Source organism: Leopardus geoffroyi, chromosome C3 (assembly GCF_018350155.1).
Source record: "Leopardus geoffroyi isolate Oge1 chromosome C3, O.geoffroyi_Oge1_pat1.0, whole genome shotgun sequence".
Taxonomy (NCBI): domain Eukaryota; kingdom Metazoa; phylum Chordata; class Mammalia; order Carnivora; family Felidae; genus Leopardus; species Leopardus geoffroyi.
In genome coordinates, this window is record NC_059338.1 from 61592829 (window position 1) to 61618893 (window position 26065).

A 26065-nucleotide genomic window follows, 5' to 3' on the forward strand; every position below is an offset into this window, starting at 1 on the left:
GACTGTGAGATTATGACCTGAGCTGAAATCAAGAGTTGGTCAACACCCAGGCACCCCAAAAATACAAACTATCATTAACAACTTTTCCTGAGAGTATCTTGGTATTGGAGCAATGCCTTTTTTTTTTTTTTTTTTTTTCTGATAGAGAAATAAGAGTGACAGAAGGAAGATTATACCCAAATAAATCTCAGGAAATGATTAGCAGACTCAAATTCTCTCTTCTTTTTTTTAATGTTTATTTATTTATTTATTTTGATGAGTGGGGGGGAGCACAAGCAGGGGAGGGGCAGAGAGAGGGAGAGAGAAAGAATCCCAAGCAGGCTCTATGCTGTCAGTGCAGAGCCCCATGTAGGGCTGGATCCCAGGAACCATGAGATCATGACTTGAACCAAAATCAAGAGTCAGATGCTTAACCAACTGAGCCACCCAGGTGCCCTATCAAATTCTCTGTTCTGGGGTGCCTGGGTGGCTCAGTCGGTTGAGCATCCAACTTTGGCTCAGGTCATGATCTCTCAGTTGGTAAGTTCAAGCCCCTCGTAGGGCTCAGTGCTGACAGCTCAGAGCCTGGAGCCTGCTTCAGATTCTCTCTCTCTCTCTCTCTCTCTCTCTCTCTCTCTCTCTCTCTCTTCCCCTCCCCTGCTCATAGTCTGTCTCTCTGTGTCTCAAAAATAAAATTAAAATTAAAAAAAAATTTAAATCTCTCTTCTGAAGCAGGGATGTTTATTGTCTAAGTGAGGCAGTGCTTGTGGAAAATCCTTCCTGGTGCTGACTTATCCTAAGCACTGAAAAATAATCTGCTGAATTTGAATCTCCTACAATCTCTTTATCTTGCACCAATTTTCAAAATAGATATGTCTGAAAACGTAAGTGCAATATTACTGGTTGAGATACACTTAAACAAGTGAGATACACTTAAACCTGAAAAGAATGTTTGTTTAGAAGGGGAATATGTACCTGGAAAAGAGGTCTGAGGAAGTTCATGGAAAGGGTCATGGAAGTGTAAGAAACAACCCCCAAGAATAGAAGTGGTCTGTAATAATCAGAGTTTAGATGCTCTTAATAGTTGTTACAGCTTTATGAATATTTAATTTCAAGGAAATAAGTCCCTTCAGATAGTTTCAAATTGTTTTTATTATAAAGAAGAGAATCATGTTGCAGTAGTAGAGATAATTTTTTAGATGGATTATTTATAGAGAAATTCAACTCTGAGATTAATATTTTATAGAATTTATTATACTTTATTCAGGGAAAGCTACTGAAGGATATGCTGCCTTTCACAAAACATTCTGCCATTTCTCTGACATCGCTGTATACTGATCCATGTACCAGGATACTTCTGACTGGAAATGTGGGTAAGTCATGCTTAGGTAGTCGTCTACAGGTTGCTCCATAACCACATGACATAAAGATGGAGGTAGGAAAATACATGACATTTGTTGAGACAAAAGAAAGAAAAAGAAGGATGCTGAAGCAGGAGAGAGTGTTATGAATAGCTTGCTGAATAAATAGAATAATGAATGAATAGAGCAATGAATAGAAATTCTGAGGTCTTTACTTAGAGCGAGACAATCTATTTTTTCCCATCTTTAAATGGGGTACAGAGTTAAGCGTCCGACATTGGCTCGGGTCATGATCTCACCATTCGTGAGTTCGAGCCCCACATCAGGCTCTGTGCTGACGGCTCAGAGCCTGGAGCCTGCTTTGGGTTCTGTGTCTCCCTCTCTCTGCCTCTTCTGTGCTGATGCTGTCTCTCTCTGTCTTTCAAAAATAAATAAACATTGAAAAAAAATTTTTTTAATGGGGTACAGAACTACCTGTTCTCTTACCTTACATATTGGGAAGAATGTAAAGTTTTCATTTTCCATCTTGAATAGATTATGTTGTATTTATCTCATAAAGGGAGTAACAGCATTAATTAGGAAGGAGAGGGATTCTTTGCTCTCATTAGGGGACTTTTGTATTGATTGTTAGAACTCATACAGTTGGTCTTTATTCTTTGATGTAACAAAATTCTTTTTTCTAATGCTTTATTTCCTTTCTTTCATCTTTTTAATTAATCATGAATTATCTTTCTTTTCATCTACTTTAAAAGATTATGTGAGTGTGTGAATGAGCATTCCTAGTGTAAAAACATTTTTAAATTTTAGTAGTGTTCACTTTTAAGTTTTTCCAAAAAACAGACAAAACTAACCAGTTTGTTAGAATTTAGACTGAAACAGCATCTTTTCAGTTAAACAAAAGCTTAGCCCACTTTACTCTTGTTTTTCCTCTACACCCACCCCTTCACTTATCATTTGCTACTGTAACCTTGATATTTGGATTCGGGTACTGCTATTACATTCATATTTAAATTTTAGGGGCACCTGGTGGCTCAGTAGGTTGAGCCTCCGACTTAGGCTCAGGTCACGATCTTGTGGGTTTGAGCCCTGTGTTGGGCTCTGTGCTGACAGCTGGGAGCCTGGAGCCTGCTTCAGACTCTGTATCTCCTTCTCTCACCTCCCTCCCCTGCTTGTGCTCTCTCTCTGTATCTCAAAAACAAATAAATGTTAAACAAAAAGTAATAATATTTAAATTTTACATCTTTTCTTGAAAGAACATTGTTCTCATTTCAAAACTTACTTTATGAATCAGTTTGTACCATCAATTATTTCAGTCTTCCAGAGATTATACAAAATTTTCAATTTTAATGAAGTACAGTTTACCAATGGTTTCTTTCACAGATTGTGCCTTTGATGCTGTTTTTAAAAAGTCATTGCCAAACCCAAGGTTTAGATTTTCTTCCAGTTTTATAGTTTTGCATGTTACACTTAGGGTTGTTTTGATCTGGGTTTTTTGGCTTTTAGAATTTGGTGGGAAAAGTGTAACGTGCACTTCCAAATTGAGAGTTTTTATCATGAATGGGTATTGGATTTTGTCAACTGCTTTTTCTGCATCTATTGTGATCATGTGATGTTTTCTTCTTTAGCCTGTTGATAGGATGGATTACATGAAATGATCTTCAAATGCTGACCATTGTATATAATTCTTTTAATATGCTTATATTTTGATGGGGATTTTTGCATCTATATTAATTATATTCATAACAGCTATTGGTTCATAGTTTTCTCATAATATCTTTGGGTTTGGTATTAGGGTGTGCTGGCCTCATTGAACAAGTTAGAAAGTATTCCCTTTTACTTTTATATTCTGGAAGAGTTTGTACATAATTGGTAAGATTTCTTACTTAAATGTGTGATAGAATTCACCATTAAACTCATTTTGACGCAGTGGTTTCTGTTTGGGAAGATTATTAATTACTTTCCTTAATAATATAGACGTGGGGTGCCTGGGTGGCTCAGTCAGTTGAGCATCCTACTCTTGATTTCAGCTGAGATCATGATCTCACAGTTCGGTTCATGGGCCCACATTGGGCACCACACTGACAGCAAGAAATTTGCTTGGGGTTCTCTGACCCTCTCCCTCTGACTCCCTACCCCATCCATAAATAAATAAATAAACATTTTTTAAAAATAATATAAGCCTATTCACATTATCTGTTTCTTCTTGGGTGAGTTTTGACAGATTGTGTCTTTCAAGGAATCAGTCCATTTTATCCAGGTTATTAAATTTGTGGGCATGGAATTCATAGTATTCCTTTGTATCCTTTTAATTCCCATGAGATCTTTTTTTCTTAGTTAGCCCGGATTTATCAATTTTGTTGATCTTTTTAAAGAACCAGCTTTTGGTTTTGTTGATTTTTTTCTATTGAGTTCCTATTTTTAGTTTCATTGATTTCCATTCTGATTTTTACTTCATTTATTCTGCTTACTTTGGTGAACTTGTTTTTTTTTTTTTATCTCATTCTAAAAGAGAAGTTTAGGTTATAGATCTTCCTTTTGTTTCTAATATGTGCATGTAAATTGCGCTGTGAGCACTGCTTTTGCTGTTTCCCTCTAATTTTGGTGTCATATTTTCATTTTTATTTAGTTCAAAATATTTAAAACTTTCTCTTGAGATTTTTTTCTATGATCTATTATTGAGAAGTATGTTGTCTCATCTCTAATTATTTTGGGATTTTCCAGCTCCCTTTCTCTTATTGATTTCCAATTTCATTCCATTGTAGTCTAAGGACATACACTATATGATTTCTCTTATTTCAAATTGGTTAAGATATAATGTATTGCCCAGAATTTGGTCTATCTTGGTGAATGATAGCTTGAGATTAATGTGGGTTTTGCTGTGTTTGGATGCAGTAGTCTATAGATATCAATTATATCTAGTTGACTGATGGTGTGATTAAGTTCAACTATGTCCTTACTGATTTTCTGCCCCCTGGGTCTGTCCATTTCTGATAGATGGGTGTGAAGTTTCCAACTATAACAGTGTATTATCTATTTCTCCTTGCAATTCTATCAGTTTTCAGCTGCATATCTTGATACTGTGATGTTAGGCACATACATGTTTTTCTTTTAATTTTTAATGTTTATTTTTGAGAGAGAGAGAGTGGGGAGGGGCAGAGAGAGAGGGAGACACAGAATCCAAAGCAGGCTCCAGGCTCTGAGCTGCCAGCACAGAGCCTGATGCAGGGTTCAAACTTACCAACTGCAAGATCATGACCTGAACCAAAGTCCAATGCTTAACTGACTGAGCCACCCAGGTGCCCCAGCACATACATGTTAAGGATAGTTATGTCTTCTTGGAGAATTGCCCCTTTATCATTATGTAATGCCTTTCTTTATCCCTAATAATTTTTCTTACTCTTAAGTCTTCTCTGAAACATAGATGCTCTTCCTTTCTTTTGATTCGCATTAACATGGTAAGTCGTTCTCTATCCCTTTACTTTTAGTCTACATGTATCCTTATATATAAAGTGGATTTCTTGTAAGCAACATATAATTGGGTGTTGTTTTTTAATCCATTCTGACAATCTCAGTCTTCTAAGTGGTTTACTTAGACTGTTGACATCTAAAGTGATTTTTGATATAGATCTACCATATTTCTTATTGTGTTCTATTTATTCCTCGTTTTTGTTCTTATTTTTGTCTTTCACTCTTTTTCTGCCTTTTGTGGTTTTAAGTGACCTTTCATATTATTCTACTTTCTCTTAGCATATCAATTATGTATCTTTTTAAAACTTTTTGAATGGTTTCCCTAGAGTTTGCAATATACATTTACAACTAATTCATGTCCACTTTCAAACAAGTCTACACCACCTCCCTGGTAATATGAGTACCTTATAATAACAAAATATTCCTAATTTCTTCCTTGTGTCACTACTGTCATTCAGCTCAAGTACCTATAAGTTACAATTGTCAAATACATTGTTGCTATTATTGCTTTAAATAAATTGCTTTTACTTTATCTTCATTTATTCCTTCTCTTATGCTCTTCTTTTCTTTGTATAAATCTGAATTTCTTACCTATATCATTTTCCTTCTCTCTTAAGAACTTCTTTTAATACTTCTTGCAAGGCAAGTTTACTAGCAACAAATTATCTCCGGTTTTGTTTGTCTGGGAAAGTCACCTTTCTCCTTCACTTTTGAAGGACAGTTTCACAAGGGACATAATGCTAGGTTGATCGTTTTTCTCTCAACACTTAAATATTTCATTCCATTCTCTTCTAACTTTCATGGTTTCTCAGAAGTTAGATGTAATTCTTATATTGTTCCTTTATAGATAAGATATTCCCCCCTCTGTTTTCTTTCAAGATTTTTTTTCTTTCTGCAGTTTGAATATGCCTAGATGTAGTCCTTTTTGCTTTTTTTAAATAATTTTTTAATGTTTATTTATTTTTTGAGACAGACAGACAGACAGACAGACATGTGCGGGGGAGGGGCAGAGAGAGAGTGAGACACAGAATCCAAAGCAGGTTCCAGGTTCTGATCCAGATTCAGCACAGAGCCCGATGTGGGGCTTGAACTCACAAACTGTGAGATCATGACCTGAGCCAAAGTCAGACAGTTAGTTAACCAACTGAGCCACTCGGGCACCCTGTTGCTTTTTTTAAAATCTAGTTTTGTAACTATCATGTGGATTGTAGGATGATTATCTCTCTAATGGTTTGGATTCCATTTGGTAGTGTTGTATTCATTTCTATTTCATCTACCCTGACATCTAGAGGAAATTTGACTTTGAGCATACATGGCAACAGTAAGTCACAATGAGGTTGCCATATATCAGAATTCCTACGTATAAGTGATATAATTTTTTTTCTTTCATTTCTGGTTTTTCAGATTCTATTTTACTTACCATTATAAATGCCTAAGTCAAATTAATTTGGCAAGCTGGATAGTATTTGCTTAGACAAAAAGGAGATCTAACTAAAGATTCCAATGCTTACATTTTCTACAGAAGGACATGTTATCCTTTGCAGCATTAGTTCCTTCCTGGATCCACCTCACAATGAAAAGGTAGGAACTTTAGTTTTAGTTTAATTCGTGAACCAGAAACTGACCATTTTTCTGTGCTAGATACCACAAAAGATAGAAATGCAAGCCAAGACTTCCTACTCTGGAGTCATATATAATACTATTGAATCTTAACAGTATTTTATCTTGATGGGCACTGAGAAATGTATAGAGTTGTTGAATCATTATATGGTACACTTGAAACTAACATAACAGTCTATGTTAATTATACTTGAAATAAAAAAAAGAAAAAAGAAACAAGCTACATGCCAAATAATAATGGTTTACTGGTGAAAAGAAAGAATGAGTGAGTGAGTGAGTGAGTGATCTAGCCACTGGCCACATTACATCATCTTCATGTTTTGATTTATTTGAGAGAATCTATGTAGAAACCCAGAGCTTAAAAAAGTTCACAAATCATCTAGTCCTCCACAGTCAGTTTATATATCTGACATAACTTTACAGAAAGAGATGCTATTAAGAGACTCTTAAAAACTGAGAACAAACTGAGGGTTGATGGGGGGTGGGAGGGAGGGGAGGGTGGGCGATGGGTATTGAGGAGGGCACCTTTTGGGATGAGCACTGGGTGTTGTATGGAAACCAATTTGACAATAAACTTCATATATTGAAGAAAAAAAAAGAAAAAGAAAAAAAATAAATAAATAAACATTAAAAAAAAAAGAAACACAGAAAGAGATGCTATAACTTTTCCTTACAGGCCTAATCTAGTGCCCAACCATTGGGGATGAAAAATACAGCATAGGGAATATAGTCAATAACACTGCAATAACATGTTATCATGCTATCATGGTGAGCACTGAGTAATGTACAGTATGTTGTCCACTTGAAACTAACATAACATTACATGCCAACTATACTGGAATTAAACAAAAAGAAAGAAACGCTTCCTCACATCTAGTCTAAATCTTCCTTGTGATTCAAACATATTTTATGCTCTTTTTAGAGTGAACGCAATGTAAATGTCACCATCCTTATTTAAAACCACCTGAATATGAACTTTTTGTGTCAATGTGGATAAACAAATATATCTACATCTATTATAAAGACTCAACTTGACTAATTAAAAGTTACAGCAAGAAGCACTATTTTACCATAGACTTATTTCTCTTTAAGGTCATATTTTAAACCTAAAACGTAAATAAATAGTATTTCTTTTACTATTGTTTTCCTATGGTTACATAGATTAAGATTGGATTCCTTGCAGAGTGTCACAGAATGGTACTGTTTCAAACCTTATTTCAGTTGATCCATAGAATTTTCTTTTTGTTTCCAAGAACCAATGATGGTTTTCTAATGTTCAGATGTTTATTTTTCCTATGATTATCTCCACTTTGCAGAGGGGAAATCAGAGACTGTCTTGCCTTAACTCCATGTAGACAGTTAATGACTAAATCAGGACTAGAGCCAGGCTTCTTGTCCTCAAGTCTAGTGTTTTTTCCATATATAACACTCACTGCTATCAAATAGAAAACAACGTTCAAACAACTTGTGAAGCACAAAGTTTCACTTATCAACAGCTATAAATGGTCTGAAATCAAGTCATGTTGTGAGCAGAACAAAAACAAATGACATGCTTGAACCATATATAAGTGGAAAGTTATCTGTTCTCCCTTAATTTTGATGATTATCATATATTGTTATTAATTTTAAGGCACAAGAGTATGACCCAAAGCTTACAGTTTTGCAAATGAACTTCCTATAAACTGGGAAACAAGACCTTATAAAATTTAGAGAAAATCTTAAAAACAAAGTTATAAAATAATATTGAATTAAACTATCAGTGGAATTTATTTTAAAGCATTTTCACCAATTTATAAAAGCAAAGAATTTATTTTAATAACTTATTTGAAATTGCTCCATATTCAATGTCATTTCAACCTTTTTCTGTATTTGGGCAATGTATTTTTTCCACTTTGTACATGGCTGCGTATATACAACAGAATCCCATTATAAGATGCCTCATTATTACACAGATTAATATATATCATGAATTAAATCAGGTTCAGTTATAGATTACAACTAGTTACAATAAACACCTAATATGTCAGTACATACATCAGATATTAATCTGCTTCTCTTGCAACATTACTATTAAAAAGATGCTCTATATAATATAGATATTCTAAGAGATAGGATAGTCAAAACCTGTCCACAGGAAGAGAAATCATACGTATGATAATATACACTTGTCTACAAAAAAAAAAAAAAAAAAGTCTTAGAGCAATGTTTTTCTAAATACAGGTTATAACCCACTAGTGGGTTATAAAATCAGTGTAATGAGTGGTGACCAGTTTTAATTTAAAAGGGGAATAAAATGCAATAGAATAGAATAGATGATATCAGTGTGCATTGCACATAGTAAGGTTAAGTATCTGAAATTTGTCCGGTATGCATGTGCAGATATTGTATCTGTTGACATCTGTAAAACGTCTTTCTTACTGTAGATATGGCCCATAGTAGAGAAACACTTGCCTAAGTGAATCCAATCCCAAAGCAGAGAAAGAACCCTTGGATGACAAGCTATTATTGAATAACTATGAGACAATAAGAAGTAAGAGAATGCAGATTTCACCCTGGTTGTCTAAGAACAACTAGAGGGGATTGAGTCAGAAGGTCAATAAATTTAGGAGGAATTGTGTCTGAACTTTGTTCAAGTCTAAATGAATAGGAGGCTCATAAGAAAACTCCAAGCTGCCAGAATTCTAGCTACACATATATTCTAGGTAGATGACCCCAGAAGAAGTAGTGCTTGCTGTGAGTTCATCAGTGATAGAGACAGAATGTGCTCTGAGGAGATGTTGCTACAGAGTCAGCTTTCCAGTGGACAACTCTAGTTCACACAGTTCAGGCCTGTTTAAAGGCTCTAGACTTGAGGATAAGCCACATCTTGAATCGAGACCTCTGAGGTCTATCAAAGAGAATGAGCCAGGCCCATTCTAATTGTTGATTCCTTGTGATATCATATATAACCCTACTACCTCCATCACCACCACCACCACCACCAAAAAAAGAGAACAAAATCACCAGGGCTATCTCTGGATAAAATCTGAAAACACGGAAGTTTTGCCAACTTCCCCTTCGGTCCTCACCTTTCAGCTCTGCTTCCTCCTGCCCCTGATTCCACTCTGCCTCTGCCTATCCCACAGCCTTTCTCCTAAGGCTTTTCTTTTGTCTACTCATCTTGTAATCCTCAACTAAATGTTCATCCTCACTTAAACGAGAAATTGCTAAAGACATAAGGTCTTTCTTCTCCCAGGAATACATGAGATGAACAATCACCTAAAAATGGAGTTAGGATACCTGAGCAAGGAAAAAGAGCTCACAGGGAGAGGGGTTTCAACCTGCACAGATGTCCACACCCATTCACTTGGAAGCTTGGCTCATTCATGGTTACTGGTTTTGCTTGAGATTGGATTATGATCAGCACATACTTATGCTACGGAATATGCTTTATTGTTGCTTTCTAGAAACTGAAGCAGCTGCTTGCCTGGCGTGCTCATTCTTTAGAAATTGTTCAAGTAATCTACGTAGAAGACAAACAAGTGGTACTTACTGCCTCCATTGATGGCTCAGTAAGGTATGGACCTTCATATTGTGAATTTAGGGTTTTGAGCACGAGAAGTAAAAATTTTAAGCTACAGTTTAAGTTTATACCCCAAATACAATCTTGATTGGATAATTAAAATAAATACATAAACAAACAAACAAAATGTGGCACGCAGAAAGGGCTTTGGAAAGATGGCCACTGGCTTAGAATTCTTTTCCATGCCCAAGGAGACAAGATGCTCTGCTCATCCATGTCAGAGTATAACAAATACTTCAATAAAAGTGTTTTTTGTGTACTCATTTCAAAGAATGAAGCAAGATGATTATCTCAGAGAGATAGACTCAAGCCCAGGAATGGCCACAGGAGACACAGGATCAGAAGGCATAAAGAAAGTCATAGCAAAGTGCAACTCAACACTGAGAAAAGTGAAAGCAAGCTGATGTTTTCATGGACACTGTGATTGATTCTGCAAAGCCTACTTATTTCTAATTGCCTGGATAATGCTAAGGATACATACACCAATACTGAACACACGCACACACACACACACACACACACACACATACACACATACAAAAAGAAAGGAAATGCCATGACATTTCTTGAGACAAATTGCTGCATATTAAAATGTGTCAAAATCATGGTAATGAATTATCCTTTTGGGAGAATAAAGTCAGGTAAGATCGAGAGTGGTAGAGAGGTTTCAAAGTGTGCTGGAGAGTTTAAACATAGTGAAGGCAAAAAGGAAGGAATATTTTACATTGGGTAAAAGACCCTGTGTGAGCCTGGGGCTGATTTGAATCTTCACCTTGAAGGAAATAGCCTCCAAAGGATTTTAAGTGAAGGACTAACATAATCTGATTTACATTTTTTTAAAAAAATAACGTGTAGGGAATGGATTTCAGAGCAGCAAGGTGGGAGCAAAGAGAGCAGTTGGAAGTCTATGCTGAGTGCAGGTGCCTGGACTAGGGCAGTGGCAACAGTGTTGGAAGCAGATAGTCCGGATCTGAGAACTGTCCAGGAGATAAAATCCAGGAGACATAAACTTTAACTGAAAGGGAAGGTAAGCAGAGGATGTCAAGCCTACCTCCTGCCATATACCACTCAGTGAACGATGGTACCATTCATTAAGAGAGGAGGCACTTAAGAAAAAAGAGAGAGAAAGGAGGCACTAAAAGAGAAAAATGCTTTAAATATGGAAGGGTGAAAGTAAATTATTAGAAATGTTGAGTGAAAGGTGAGTCTGGAAGGGGGCAAGGTCCTAACTGGGGTTAAACAGCTCTTCCTCCGCCAGAAAGGGAATGTGTTATTTTATTTATAGGAAAAATTAAAAACATGACATTTAATTATTACAGATGTTTTTCACAACTCTGTCCCTTGGGTCTCTGTTCCGGTTTATTTTCAGCTACCTGTCAGCAGAAGTGCTAATTGGGGATTGTAATACACACAGGCATGCACACACAAACGCAAGTGTGCACGTGCACCACATGTCACATGTGCACACGCTTCTGTTGTTATGAGCATTCCCTGCTCAGAAATTTCTTTTGTATGATTCCTTCAAGTGGAGATCTCCCTAGATACTCAATTCAGAAAAAGTAGCTCTATGAATAACTATCTCAGATACACTTCCCTTTATAACTAAGCTATGTCCTTTTGCAAACACTGGCTGCCACTTTCCAAAGGGGTAGGGAATTTTAACATTCTAAATCTTTGTTATCAAAAAGATTGTGATATTATAATAGGAAAAAGTGTAATAAAGACTTAGCTTTTAGACAGAGGATAGACAGGGCTAAGATATTTATCTAAGACCCAGGAAATCAGGCTGAGAGGTGGGATCAGTCATCTGGAAGAATTCCACATGCAGCAGGAAATGTCACAAAACAAGATCAGAAGCTGCTTCAGTCCTGACCTAGAATAGAGTGAGTTTGGAGTTGTCCTAAAGGTAGTCCTTACCCTCTAACTTCTGTGCTGGAAGGACTGGTCCATTTCACTTTGGTGAAGGCTCTGGCAAGGCAGTGTAGGAGAATTAGAATATGTAAGGGATGTAAAATGCTCATGTTACATTCTTAGGATGCTATTAGGTGTGAGGAGTCCTGGCTAGATACCTCTCCTCTGTCCTCTCCTCAATGCCCGCCCCCGTGACCTGGGAAACCACTTGAACTTGGTGGAATTTACTCTTACCTCATTTAGTGTGTCCTCCTCATGGGCCATGATGACTGCTTCCATCATTTGTTACTCTGAGGTTGAAGTCAAGATATAAAAGCAAGATCTTCCACATACTGTTTTATCTTTCCTTAAGATGCAGGGCACACACTCCTGCTAAGGATATTCTATAGGACTTTAAATCAAGTGGGCTGCTTAGAGGGATCTCACAGAGTGACCTGATGGTAAAACTATGCATATGGATAAAAAAAAACACTTCTTTTGTCACCTTATTTCATAACTCAGTTGTGAAAAATAGTATGGTTTTTCCAGAACAGTAGGAGTTATGGATGGAGGTTGAGAGGATTTTGTTAATAGTAAAAGCATCCTTAGGAAACTCCTCCCACAAGCCCTACTGATGCTGATGCAGAGGTAGACAACTAAGATATAGCACACTGTAAGGCCTAATTCAACTAGCATACTGTCAGCCAACACAGGTTCTGATCACAATGAATGAACAGTGTTATTCTGGGAAATATCCATTCCTTGTTTTCTGATTTTAATGAATGGCCATCATAAGTACAGACTCAAATCAACATTTCCCAAAATTGTTGTTGATTAGAATTCTAATGGATAAAAATGCTTATGCTATGATTGGTTCCATGTATTTAACAGGAATAGTCCTCGAATCAAGCTTAAAATCTCTGATGGACCAGTAAAAACCCATATAAATGATCTAATAAACAATAACTTTCACTGAATTCCAGTTACTTTCTTCTCCCTACTTTTGCCTTTCCTCAGGGTCTGGCATGCCCTCAATGGTCATTACTGTGGATATTTTGGACAGCGAAGAATGTTTGAAATATCACCAACAAATGATTTCATTTTGCCATGTGATGTTAATGAATATCCCATAGAAATAAAAGAAGAAAACAAATTCACAGAGAAGACGCAAAAATATGAATATCCTCTGGTATTTGACCGGCAAAAGTAAGACCATTGGGTTTTTCTTTAGATGAGCAGACAAGAATTAAACTCTATTTTTTTAAGTTTATTTATTTATTTTAAGAAAGAGCACAAGCAGGAAAGGGGCAAAGAAATGAGAGAGAGAATCTCAAGCAGGCTCAGTGCCATCAACACAAAGCCCAATGTGGGGCTTGAACTCACAAACCGTGAGATCATGACCTGAGCTGAAACCAAGAGTCACACACTTAGCTGACTGAGCCACCCAGGCACCCCAAGAATGGGACACTGTGCTGGACATGGAGAATTCAAAGGTGAAAAGTCCAGGACTTTTCAATAACATTGCAATCCAGTGGAGGGGAAAAATATGTAAACAAAAAGCTACAATTCAGTATAATGGTACTTCTAGGAAAATGTAATTCTCAAGATAATCACCAAGGGGTAAATGGGATGTAACCAAACAAGACCAAAGAGGCAACTTTGATCTTCTATGTTTACTTAAATCATGGGTAAATAAAAGCACTAAATAATGAAAGACTATGATGTAGTTTTTCAAGACTGGGGGGTCCAGTGAGCAAGTAAGGACGACGTGGTGGGAGATAAAGCAAGAAAATTTTATAGATGCCAAATCGCAATGGGTTTTGTAACGGACCAACAGAAGGATTTTAAGCTTTACAGCAATCATAGTGACAGAATACAGAAGAGAAAAAACAAGTCTGAAGAAAAGGATAGTGCATCTGGTTTTGGACAAGTGTAAGTCTAGATGTTTGTGGGACATCCAAGTGAAGATATTTAATGAGCATTGAGATAGACCTGTCTGGTTGTTGAAAAGAAAACCACATGCACATGGTATGATGACAAGTGGTAGTGAGGACACATTTGTAGAACGTGGCAGTGAAGTCACATAGGACAACAGAAAAGTAAACACAAGATTGGCATTATTTCAGCTGATGACCTTGGAGAGGGTAATGTCAGTGGAGTGGTGGGTAACAATCACATGCTAGTGCTTGAGAAATAAATAGGAGATGTGAGGTGGTGATAGTATATATTGCTTTGTAAGGAAGACAGATAGCTCTAACGTTAGACAAGAGTTTGATTCATGGGTATGCTTGTGTCTCAAGGACACCTGAGCACTGCTTAAAGGCTTAGAAAAAGAGGACAGTTCCCTAGTAGGGAACAGAGTGTTGGCAAAAGGTGTTTTGTGCTTTTGTAACATTCAGTCCTGGTTTTGATGTGGTTGGATCTTTGTCATTATGGAAATGATTGGAGCTTAACTGAGCTCAACATCAGCAAAGCATGGGGTCCTCCCTGGACTGGTAATATACAGCAGACCAGAACAGGGGGATCTGACCAGATGAGTCAAAAATGGGAAGAAGCAGAAGGGATTATCTAAAATAAAGTCCTTCAGGGAAATCGTAAGTGCGCCAAAGCTGGAGAGATTGCATGCCATCATCTAGCCCAATAGTTGGTAGAAGAAACAGAAATTGAAGCAAAGTGTCACAAGCCACACAGCAGCAATCTTAGAAGAATCGACAAGGGTTCCACGTGACTGCCAAGACTCCACTGAAGGGTTCAAGCCTTGCCTTGACTGGCCAGCAAGAGCTCCAGAGAAGAGATCATGCCAAAACATGAGAGGTGGTGTAGTAGAGTCAAGACTCATCAAGTTGTGGTAAAGTTCCCCACACACAGTTGATCAATGGGTAATTGCTGAGCCTTGAACATCCATTTATCTTAGTACTCAAAATAGTATATTCTAATTTGGTAATATGCATCTCCTTCACTAGCTCTGTGAGTTCCTTGAGGATTAAGACCATGTTTTATACATCTTTATATACCCAGATCTTAGCTTAGTGCTTAGCACACAATAGGCACTTAAAAGGTATTTGAGTGAACAAATAAAGAATGACTAGTTAAGTGCAGAGGTAGCATCATTAGGACTGGTGCCATGAAAGCCAGAGAATTTGGGACCCAGAGAAAGAAGGATTTAATGGATACATGTGCAGTAGGCAGAGAATAAAAGATGTGGGTATGTGCTGAACAGTTTTTCTTGTATCTTTTTACACAGATGGAAAAAAATGAGCTCAATGTCTTTGCTTTTCAAACGTACACCTCCCAAGGCCTTTGAAGTGGATCATGATTTTAAGTTTTTCAAGTCTCTTTCTTCTCCCAAGGTAGCCTTAAAACAAACAAGTGAACAAAAAAAGATAAAGCACTTTGCTTTTGTTTTCCTGAATTTAGATCTCTCTGGTATATTAGTTTTCTATTATTGCTGTTACAAATTACTACCAACTTGGTGGCTTAAACAATATAAATTCATTATCTTATAGTTCTATATGTCAGAAGTCTGTCCTGGTTCTCACTGGTCTAAAATTAAAGTGTTGCCAGAGCTATGTTCCTTTTATAGAGGCTGTAGGGGAGAATCTCAATGCTCTAGTTGGGGGCCCTCCTCCTTCATCTTCAAAGCCAGACATATTGCTTCTCCCTGACCATCTTCCTGTGGTCACATGTCTGTGACCCTATGGGAAAGGTTCTCTGTTTTTAAGGATGCCTGGGATTAGATTGGACCCACCTGTATAATCCACCTCAAGGTTCCTGACCTAAATCACATCTGCAAAGTTCCTTTTGCCAAGTAAGGCAGTGAAACCATAGGTTGGGGGTGGGGGAAATAGGATGTGGACATCTTTGGTTGCTATGATTCTGCCTATCACAGACTGACACACTTGTCTTCAGTGCAGAATTAGGAGAGAAATGGGTCCTGCTATTCATTCTATTTGCAATATTTGTAAAAAGTGGATATAGCATGAGTCTTTAGGCTAAGGTGTGGTATTAATTGAAATCAATTTCTTCAAGATCTTCAACACAATAAGCCAAACTTAATCTTTTTAAACTTATCTCCTGTTACTAACCTACCATTGCCCCACCCTCTACAGATCAGGCTAGTTGTTATTTCCTGAGCATTCCTGCCTTCTGCTCCAGTTCGCCTGAGCTGTCCGTACCACATCTGTGACCTTTCTCTGTCAAGTCCATCCCACCTTTGTAATTGACAAAAGATTAGTATTCAGAATAGAAAAGGAACTCCTAAAAAAATCAATAAGAAAAAAAGACAGTCCAACTTAAAAAATGGTCAAATACTTGAATAGATACATCACAGAAGGAAAAAAAAAATTGCCAATAAGCACATGATGAGATGCTCATTAGTAAACATGGAAATTCACATCAATAATATTATGAGATATCATTTTACACCCAGCAGATTGGCAAATGTCAGAGAGTCTGACAATATCAAGGGTCAGTGTGCATTTGGCACAATCAGAACACTAATCTGCTGGCGGAAATAGTGTAAATTGGTAAAACCACTTTGGAAGACAATATGGCGTTATCTAGTAAAGTTGAAAATAGTTATACTATCCTAGATATATATCTTTGGGAAACCCTTAAACACATGGTTAGGAGGCAGGTAAAAGAATGTTCAGAGAAGTACTGTTTGTAATAGAAAAACCTGAAAGCAGCCTAAATGCTCACAGACATTATAATCGGAACATAATTATGGCATATCTATAAATTGGAATACTACAGAAGAGTGAATATAAATGGACCAAAACAACACTCATGTATATGAATAATTGTTTGACACATGCTATTAAATGGGAAAAGTTTTGCTTAAGAATATGTACATAATTATTTCATTTATATAAAAGTCAAGAAGAAACCAAACTAAATAAAATATTGTTTGGGCAAAAATTTACATAAAGTAAAACTATATAAACGAAAGCAAGAGAATTAAAAGCACAAAGTTCAGGACAGTCATTACATTTTAAAGGCAGATGAAAAGGACTCAGAACCTCAAAGTTGAGGGTATTGTTTCAATACATAAAACAGAGCAGTGGGTCCATGGATGTTCATTATGTCATTATTCTTTCACATTATCAACTTCATAATTTGATAAATACTTAATATTTTCCAAATTAAATAGTTTTCATAAGTCCTGCCTTTCTGTCCAAATGGAATTCAGCTGCTCCCAGAGGGCAGGGTGACAAGGAGGAGAAGGACAGGATGGGGAGTGGGACAGACTTAGGTTTAATCTTAAATAATTTTATCTCTTTATTCATCTGCAAACCCTTCAAAGTGTTGTGGTGAGGATTAGATGTGAAGATGCATACAGTTACATCACAGATTCTCAATAAATGTTAATTCCACATTCTCCAACAACCCTGATCTCTCCCTGCTTTGTGTTTTATAGCATATTTATTTACCATGTTCTCCAATGAATCAGTATTTTTTTGTGTACTCATCTTTACTTCCCACTCACCACTGAGTCCTAAGCTCTTTATGGCCAAAAACTTATGCATAGCATATAACTCAATTTTGTTGAATAGGATTGAAATAGTACAACCTAAAAATAAAGATTGGTATGTCCTTTTAATATTCTCTTCCAATTTGAAGATAAGAAATAATTTTTTAAATAATTTAACTGCAATATTAAATACATTTTGGGGAAATCTTTAGCAAAGTTTAAAAGGCCTTGAAACAATCAAATGCCCCAAGGATTGTCTACCCCTTAGCTCAACTTTATCTTCTCAATTCATTGGTAAAATAATAAAACGTTAATGCTAAAGTTGAATTAAAACACCCTTTTCATGGGGCGCCTGGGTGGCGCAGTCGGTTAGGCGTCCGACTTCAGCCAGGTCACGATCTCGCGGTCCGTGAGTTCGAGCCCCGCGTCGGGCTCTGGGCGATGGCTCAGAGCCTGGAGCCTGTTTCCAATTCTGTGTCTCCCTCTCTCTCTGCCCCTCCCCCGTTCATGCTCTCTCTCTGTCCCAAAAATAAATAAACGTTGAAAAAAAAAAAATTAAAAAAAAAAAAAAAACACCCTTTTCTTAGGAATCTCTGAATTCTTCCAGAATCTTGTTTTGCCTATTCCTTTTCTTTCTCAATTATATAAAATGTATTCATTCACTTCTTTTTGACATATCATTGTCAGTAATAATAATACAATGATAGTAAATCTTACATTTGAGTAGCACACTATCTGTGTTATTTCATTTGATCCTCATAAATAGTCAACAGAGAAAGAACTTGCCCAAGATCATTCAGCTAATAAGCATCAGAGTCAGGATTTAAACCCAGGAATTTTGCCACTGATAGAATGTGCCCACATCACTAAACATCCACTTCCTGTGTTTTGCAGATTCGAAGACGTGCCTTAGAAGGATTCCTGATGGAAAACAGAGAGGCAGGGATTGTTTTCGGCTCTCTTCCTATATATAGGGTAAGTTGGAGGCTTCTACAACTAGAGTAGTTAGAAAACAAGGAATCTGATGTCTCATTCCCGACCCTGGGCTACCCAACAAGGTTGAAGAAAATCACATAACCAAGCAGACTGATGCTTCTATGAGCGTGCTGCATCTGATCCCAAAGAAGTCTCTAGTTCTAGGTGTCCATGGTCTTGACCATTTGCCTCTGCCATTTCACGTTAAACAACACTATAGGAAACTATTTCAGATTTTAACCTGGCTCTTCATCGCCTACAGGATAAAATCCAAATACCTTTAGCCTGGCATACAAACCTTTCATAATCTGGCATCTGCCTGAACTGTATGATCTCATTTTCTACCACATTCTCCCATGTACCTTATACTCCAGCTGTGCCAAATTACTTGCCATTCCTTAAGCATCACCACTCTTCCCTCTTCTGTGACTTTGCCTGTGCTGTCCGTTGGCCCAGAATTCATCCGCTGCCCAGAATTTTCTCCTCCTTACTCATTCTCTTCCAGTCTCCACTAGAGCTAACCTCTGTTAAATTAAACAACTAATTAAACCAAGAATAATAAACTGAAGAAGAAATACTTCAACTTAACCTTATTATTTCATAAAATGTTATTTGTCCTTCCCAAGAACATGTTCCCTGTAATAGGGTCAAACACTTAAGCTACAGATAATGCTAAGGATGAAGTGTCAAGAAGTCATAGTGGGCATCTGGGAAGGAGGGGTATATTTTAAAGCAGTTGAACCTTTCCCTATTCTCCACCCCCGTGAATTCACATTACAGGTGTAATCACCTTAAATATGTCTCACTAAATCTTTACTTATGGCTTCTAGGTACCAAGCCCCACTAGCCTAAGATTTCTTCCACTCATTGGTTCAGAAGCCCGAAGGGAATCTTCTGACATCATTCCAGGAAAAAAGAAGGGAGGTCACACTCATGATAAGGTTAGTACTTAGAATTCCTAGTGTATTCCTTTTCTGTGTGGACTGTTAATTATTTCTTTGTTCCCAGGGACATTCTGGGCCTAAGATTTTCTCAGTCCATACTCTTATCATGAATATTCCAGGATGCATGTGTTTTAGCTCTGTGAGATGGAAATCATGAATTTGCTGGACAGAGAGGAAAAATTAAACAGGACCTCTGAACCTGACAAATGAAATTTTTCCAGAGCTAATTCAAGACTTAGATTCACTGCCTAGTTTTAAAAGCTAGTATCAATTGATGAATGGATAAAGAAGTTGTGGTTTATATATATATAATGGAATACTACTTGGTAATGAGAAAGAATGAAATATGGCCTTTTGTAGCAATGTGGATGGAACTGGAGAGTGTGATGCTAAGTGAAATAAGTCATACAGAAAAAGACAGATACCATATGTTTTCACTCTTATGTGGATCCTGAGAAACTTAACAGAAGACCATGGGGGAGGAGAAGGGGGAAAAAAAAAAGTTACAGAGAGGGAAGGAGGCAAACCATAAGAGACTCTTAAAAACTGAGAATAAACTGAGCGTTGGTGGGGGGTGGGAGGGAGGGGAAAGTAGGTGATGGGCATTGAGGAGGGAATCTGTATGGAAACCAATTTGACAATAAATTTCATATTTAAAAAAAAGAAAATCATATAAAGTTAAAAAAAAAAAGCTAGGTAACATGACATAACATCTCTGAGGGTTGTATAACCATCCTTGCTTCTGAATGTTATGGTACCCACAGGATGGAGCCATGAAATCAGTAAGCCTCTGTCTCACCAGCCACGTCAAGAAGTTGTTTTGCGTATTAATAGGCGTAGCTAACGTTCAACAACTTACAGTTTACGTAGTACTTTTAGAAATTATTCCCCTCATTTTCACAACAATTACAAAGAAAAATGTTATACCCACCTTAAAACTGGGAACAAGTAGAGCCTAACCAGAGGGTAGGTGACTTGCCAAAGATCACATAAGAAATAAGTGATAAGCTGAGTTCTACTTGTGACTCTAAATGTCATGCTCATCCTACTAAGCCATACAGCCTAGAAAATTCAAATGCTGTCACTCTTCTACTAGTTCCAGGAAGCTTGTATTGGCTCAACTTAACCTGTGGCCATTCGTCTCATCTTTATAATAAAATAGATGAAATGTGGGGCTCCTGGGTGGCTCAGTTGGTTAAGCACCTGACTCTTGATTTCAGCTCAGGTTTTGATTTCACGGTTCATGAGTTCGAGCCCCCCACTGAGGTGGATAGCACAGTCTGCTTGGGATCCTCTCTCTCCCTCTTTCTCTCTGGCCCCCCTCTGTTCATGCCCTCTGTCTCTCAAAATAAATAAATAAACTTAAAAAAATGGATCAAACCTTAAAAGGAGGATCTAACACATGGTACATCTTGTAAGCCTCATTTCATGATGTCAGACTGAAAACAGAAAGAGCTGGTTCCTACTGTCTGTGCCTAATGGAATAAACGATAAAAATCATAACTCCCACCACCAGAACAAAAAGCTGCTTTATTTAATTATATAGAAATCTTGACTATTATTTTGTTAGCTTATGTACATAAATGATTCCTGTTAATCATCAACTCTACCAATTGTTTGAATATGAATTTTTGGCAATAGAGGATTTTCTATAAAATAATATAATTTACTGTTAATTGTTTTAAGTAGTGGATGAAACACAGTGGTATCAAATGATCCACAACTAACAGGTAAGCAAAAGAGTGTTTGTTTGGGGTTTTATAATTTGTATATTTTATGCTTGTATTTCCATTCTTATTTGTTTTGCCTCATCTGATATTAAATATACTTTGCATTCTTTAAATACAGACTAAGTGAAGAAAGAAGGTGGCCAAATGTGTCTTAAATACCAGGAGGAAGACAAAAATCGAATAAAAATTAGTCATGGTTAATCTACATAATGAATAATCTACACTTAGATCATCAGAAATTGATTCCACTATGATTAACTTTGTCAACGATCATGAAATATGATAAATTATTTCTCCAAATGCAAAGGAATTTTTAATATATCTACTGTTTTAATATATTAAAACTTTATTTTCTCTTAATAAAAAGAGAATAAAGCTTTCTTTCACTCTGAAAAATCATTAACCATACAAGAAGGGTAAAAGGAGTAGATATCTCCATTTGCTTATAGAAAAGGTAAAAATTCCCTTTCTAGTTTAATGTAGAAAAGAGTTAAGTATAGTCAGGGGTTAAAATCTGTTTCCAAAATAATATTAGGTCCTTTCCACAAAACTATGCACTTAGCAAGATGACAATGAAATCTGGAAACTGGTATAGATTAAAGAATCATGGGGGCACCTGAGTGACTCAGTCTGTTAAGCATCTGACTCTTAACTTTGGCTCAGGTCATGATCTCACAGTTTGCGGGTTCAAGCCCCTCACTGGGTTCTGCACTGAGAGTACAGAGCCTGCTTGGGATTCTATCTTTCCCTCTCTACCCCCACCCCACTTCTGCTCTCTCTCAAAATAAATAAATAAACTTAAAAAAAAAGAATCACTAGGTTGATTGTCTGCAATTTAAAAAAAAACATACAGCTTAAGTGGGGAAAATAGTGGATGAGGTCAAATTAATAAATACCCATCAAATATCTATTTTCATGAAAAGCACTTCCAAGAAGCTAGGCATAACATTACTTCAGAAAATTTTGTGTTCAAATTCCAGTTTTGTGAAACAAACATGTACAGAACATCTTGAAATACCTACTAATGTGCCCTGCACTGTGTTGGGCACTAAGAAGCCATTCATAGATCAAAGAGCTCACAGTAAAGAGAAGAGAAAGTTCTCTGAGCAAATAGTCCAAAAACAGGTATCTTAATCTCTTCAACTGATTATTTTTAAATAATAGAAATGCTGATTTCAATTATTAGTGTCTTTAAATAGCTTGTAAACCCCTTTAGAATTAAACAAGTTACAAAATATTAACCATAGCACAGGAAAGCATACATCAGAGCCAATTTTATACAGTGGACACTTGAGCAACACAGGTTTGAACTACAAGGGTCCATTTCTGTGCAGATTGTTTTCAATAATTACAGTGCAGTATTTTCTCTTCCTGATGATTTTCTCAATAAATATACAGTACAGTATACCTTCTCTTCCTGATGATTTTCTTAATCATATTTTCTTTTCTGTAGCTTTCTTTATTATAAAAATATGGTATATGTGCTAATCCACTGTGTATGTTACTGGTGAGGCTTCCAGTCCACAGTAGACTGTTAGTAGTTAAGTATGGGGAGAGTCAAAAGTTATACGTGGATTTTCTACTTCATGAGGGGATCCTCAAGGGTCAACTGTAGCTCCTTTTCAATTTAAATGTGGAAGAGAGTGGGAGAACATGAACTTTGTGACATGTGATCCATTTACACAATTGTGGAAGCATAGCCAATAATAGAAAAATGTTTAAGTGAAAGATATATAAGAATGCAAATATAGGCATAAAATATATGAATTACAAAACCCCAAACAAACACTCTTTTGACTACCTGTTAGTTTTGGATTATTCATACAACTGTGTTTCATCCATTACTTAAAACAATGAAAAAATATATATAATAGCATACTTTATAACTTTTCAAAGAATAACAGAAAAACACTCACAATTTTATTCCAGGTGAAAGGGGATATAAACCATAACTGAGTGCTACCGCTGGTGATAATGGCTAACATTCGTGTTTAAATTAGCATGCCAGGCACAAACCTGTAGGTTCTATATGCACTCTTTCACTGAAGCTTTATAACAACGAGGGAGTTATGATTATCATCCCCATTTGATATTCAAGAACACTGAAGCACAAGAGGATAAATAATTTATTTAAGATCCCAAAAGAAGTAAATAGTAGAGCTGGGATCTAAATCCAGCAGGTTGACTTCAGAGCCCAGACACTTGAATACAGTGCAGTGTAATTCAGGCAGTCAGGAAGCTGCTCGGTGTCTCCGGGTTAAGTAACCAGATGAGCGTCTGCAGGTAATGAACAAGGAAGAACTCTCCCTTCCCATCACTCTCTGTGCCCTCACCCTAGTTTATTTTTCTTCACAGCTCCAATCACTACCTGCCATCACATTTCATAAAAGTTGATTTATTTGTAATGATTCTCCCCCACTAGAATGTAAGATCCACGAAGGCAGGCACTTTGGCTTATTCTCTGGTGGATCTCCAGGGCTTAGAACAGACACATAAGTCACACACACACACACACACAAACACACCCACAAAATTTGCTGAATGAAAGAATGAATGAGATCAAGAAGGAGGGGAGAGAGCAGGAGGAAGTGGGGGAGAATAATGATAGAAAATTAGATTAGAAAATCAGTGCAGCTTGGGAATTTGCTCCAATTGGTTAGTGGATTGATCTGGGGAACTAAGTTTCCCACCTTGTGTCTCAGAAAGGACTGGCCAGGTGACTGTAAGCGTTCAAGCCTGAGAGATCTTTAGGTGCTTGAATTTTACCTTGGGGCTCTCTCTGTTTTTTTCTTTAGCTATAACTCTCTGTATTTACTCTCCCTTCTTCCTTCTTTCTTTCTTATTCTCCACAATAGAGCATAAAATCAAATTGATGTGTACTGTCAATATTAGCTGAATATTACTGACAAAAATTAGATACTTCTTGTTCTGAATTTTTAAACCAAATGAGTTTAACTTTCTATATGTATGTCTTCCAGAACTATCTAATTCAAAACTGATTTTCACTTCTCATTTGTGGGATCATCACTTGATTTTATTTTCCTATAAGTCAATGGACTCTGATGATATTCATATACAATATCTTTCTGCCTGACAACAACATAGCAAACTTCTGTAATTGGCTTTATTTTAATCAAACCCTTGCAGACTGGGTAATTGAGTCCCAGCATGGGATAACTGCCCAGTCAAGTAGTTAGTCCAAAGCTTCTGCTTTTCCACCATACCCTTTTGGAACCCCACCTCCTGTTTTGTTTTGTTTCGTTTCGTTTCGTTTTTCAGAGAGAGAGAAAGAGTGTGTGCATGCAGGCACGCATTTGAGCAAGTGGGGGAGGGGCAAAGGGAGAGGAAGAGAGAGAGAATCCTAAGCAGGTTCCACGCCCAGTACAGAGCCGAACGCGGGGCTCAATCTCACCATGAGATCATGACCTGAGCTGAAATCAAGTCTGACGCTTAACTGACTGAACCGCCCAGGCACCCCTACCTCCAGTTTTTAACACATTTTTACCCTGGAAGCATACAGGATAGTTAAGCAAATAACTATACTTTCTTACTAGGAGGATTAAAATCTCTACATAAATTAGTGGTGCAACTTGACTCTAAAAATTGTATTTATCATATAATGCCAGTTACTAACTGACATGTCCTTTATTTCACAGAGTCAACGGAAGAAAAGTCTGAAAAGAAATTTCGTCCCACAAATAAATCTGGCTTCTTCCTTCTTCCCAGCCATCAACAAATGAAGAGAGAAAAATCAGATGTGACTGTGGTGGCCTGAGCTTCACATGTTTGATACTCCAGTCTTTATTTCAGGATGAAAGTGTGGGTCCCCCAGACACTGTCATCCATATCTATATCCTCAGGCCATCCTTCAATGGAGAAGGTTGCTCATGGAGCCCAGGTGGCCTCAGATCTGAACAAGGAAGCAGCAAGCAGACAGTTAGCCAACTTCATTCATAGATGGAAATCCACTTAATGAATAGGGAATGTTTCTTGCTTACTGTCAGCAACATGACACATAAGGAAACAAAGAGAATCAATAGCATAAGTAGATTGAAAATAACATGGTTATCAATGATCAGCTGTTTGCATCTCCCCCTTGTTCACCCGAATTCATAAGCAGAATTATCAGAATTTGTTTCATCCTATGTTATACAAAGAAAAACATTAAAAAGAAAAATGTGCAAATCAAGCCTCTAGCTCTTTATTTCCTTCATTTATGGAAATATCATGTGGAAGAAAATGTTTAGAGTTTCTTAAAGTTAGAAGTTATTTACATTTAGTCTAGAAATGAGTCCAAATAAAAAGAATTATCTGACCTTTCTTGGGTTCATCTTTTATTAATTATTTTACCAATTGATTTTGGTAATGTGGCCAAATCATTAATTTTACCAATGGGCATGCATGTATTTTTACATTTTTTGGTATTTTTGTATTTGTATTTGTATGAAAGCATCTAAACATGATCAACAATACAAGAGATTTTAAGTAAATCAAAGGCATGAGGAAGGTATCAGAATTGAAGCCTGCACATTCACTGACCTCACTTCTCTTTGGGAAATGATTCAGAGCTCTGGGTAATGAAAGCATTCCCATGTCAAGGGTTATACGCACCCAAAGCAGTTATATGCATGATACCACTTGGTAATAAAAAACTGTGGTCTCTTAAGATTTGATTCTGCCTTTCCATTCTGAAGGGCTCCATTTCTTAAAATACCAACAAGTTTGGAAAAAATAAAGAAATTGTTTATTCACATAAACTTTATACATTTCTATGTTTATTTTGAGGCGTGTACTAATTTTGGGTGCTTGTAGGAATGTGATTATTTCTCCTACTAATTTTCTTTTTCTTGATTTTAGCTCAGGTTATGATTTCCCAGTTCATGAGGTCAAGCCCTGAGTTGGGCATGGAGCCGACTTGAGATTCTCTCTCTCTCTCTCTCTCTCTCTCTCTCCCTCTCCTTCTGCCCCTCTCCCCCACTCACATTCTCTGTCTCTCCCCCTCTAAAAAATAAGTTGGGGGGCGGGGAGAGGCCAAGGTGACAGAGCAGCATGGAAGTTTTTTT

The 26065-nt window shown here is 37.0% G+C and overlaps 1 protein-coding gene across 3 annotated transcripts in view; it reads left to right on the forward strand.

The window, feature by feature from the left end:
• Positions 1 to 25187, forward strand: part of WDR64 (WD repeat domain 64) — a 134279-nt gene extending 109092 nt beyond the window's left edge. For all 3 annotated transcript variants that reach the window (XM_045453104.1, XM_045453103.1, XM_045453105.1), the window contains 8 exons: positions 1247 to 1352; positions 6331 to 6389; positions 9875 to 9984; positions 12898 to 13086; positions 15125 to 15230; positions 18248 to 18328; positions 19159 to 19269; positions 24659 to 25187. In XM_045453104.1, coding sequence (XP_045309060.1) covers positions 1247 to 1352; positions 6331 to 6389; positions 9875 to 9984; positions 12898 to 13086; positions 15125 to 15230; positions 18248 to 18328; positions 19159 to 19269; positions 24659 to 24742 — 846 coding nt within the window. In that variant the 3' untranslated portion in view covers positions 24743 to 25187. The remainder of the gene's footprint in view (positions 1 to 1246; positions 1353 to 6330; positions 6390 to 9874; positions 9985 to 12897; positions 13087 to 15124; positions 15231 to 18247; positions 18329 to 19158; positions 19270 to 24658) is intronic.
• Positions 25188 to 26065: the final 878 nt, after the last annotated feature.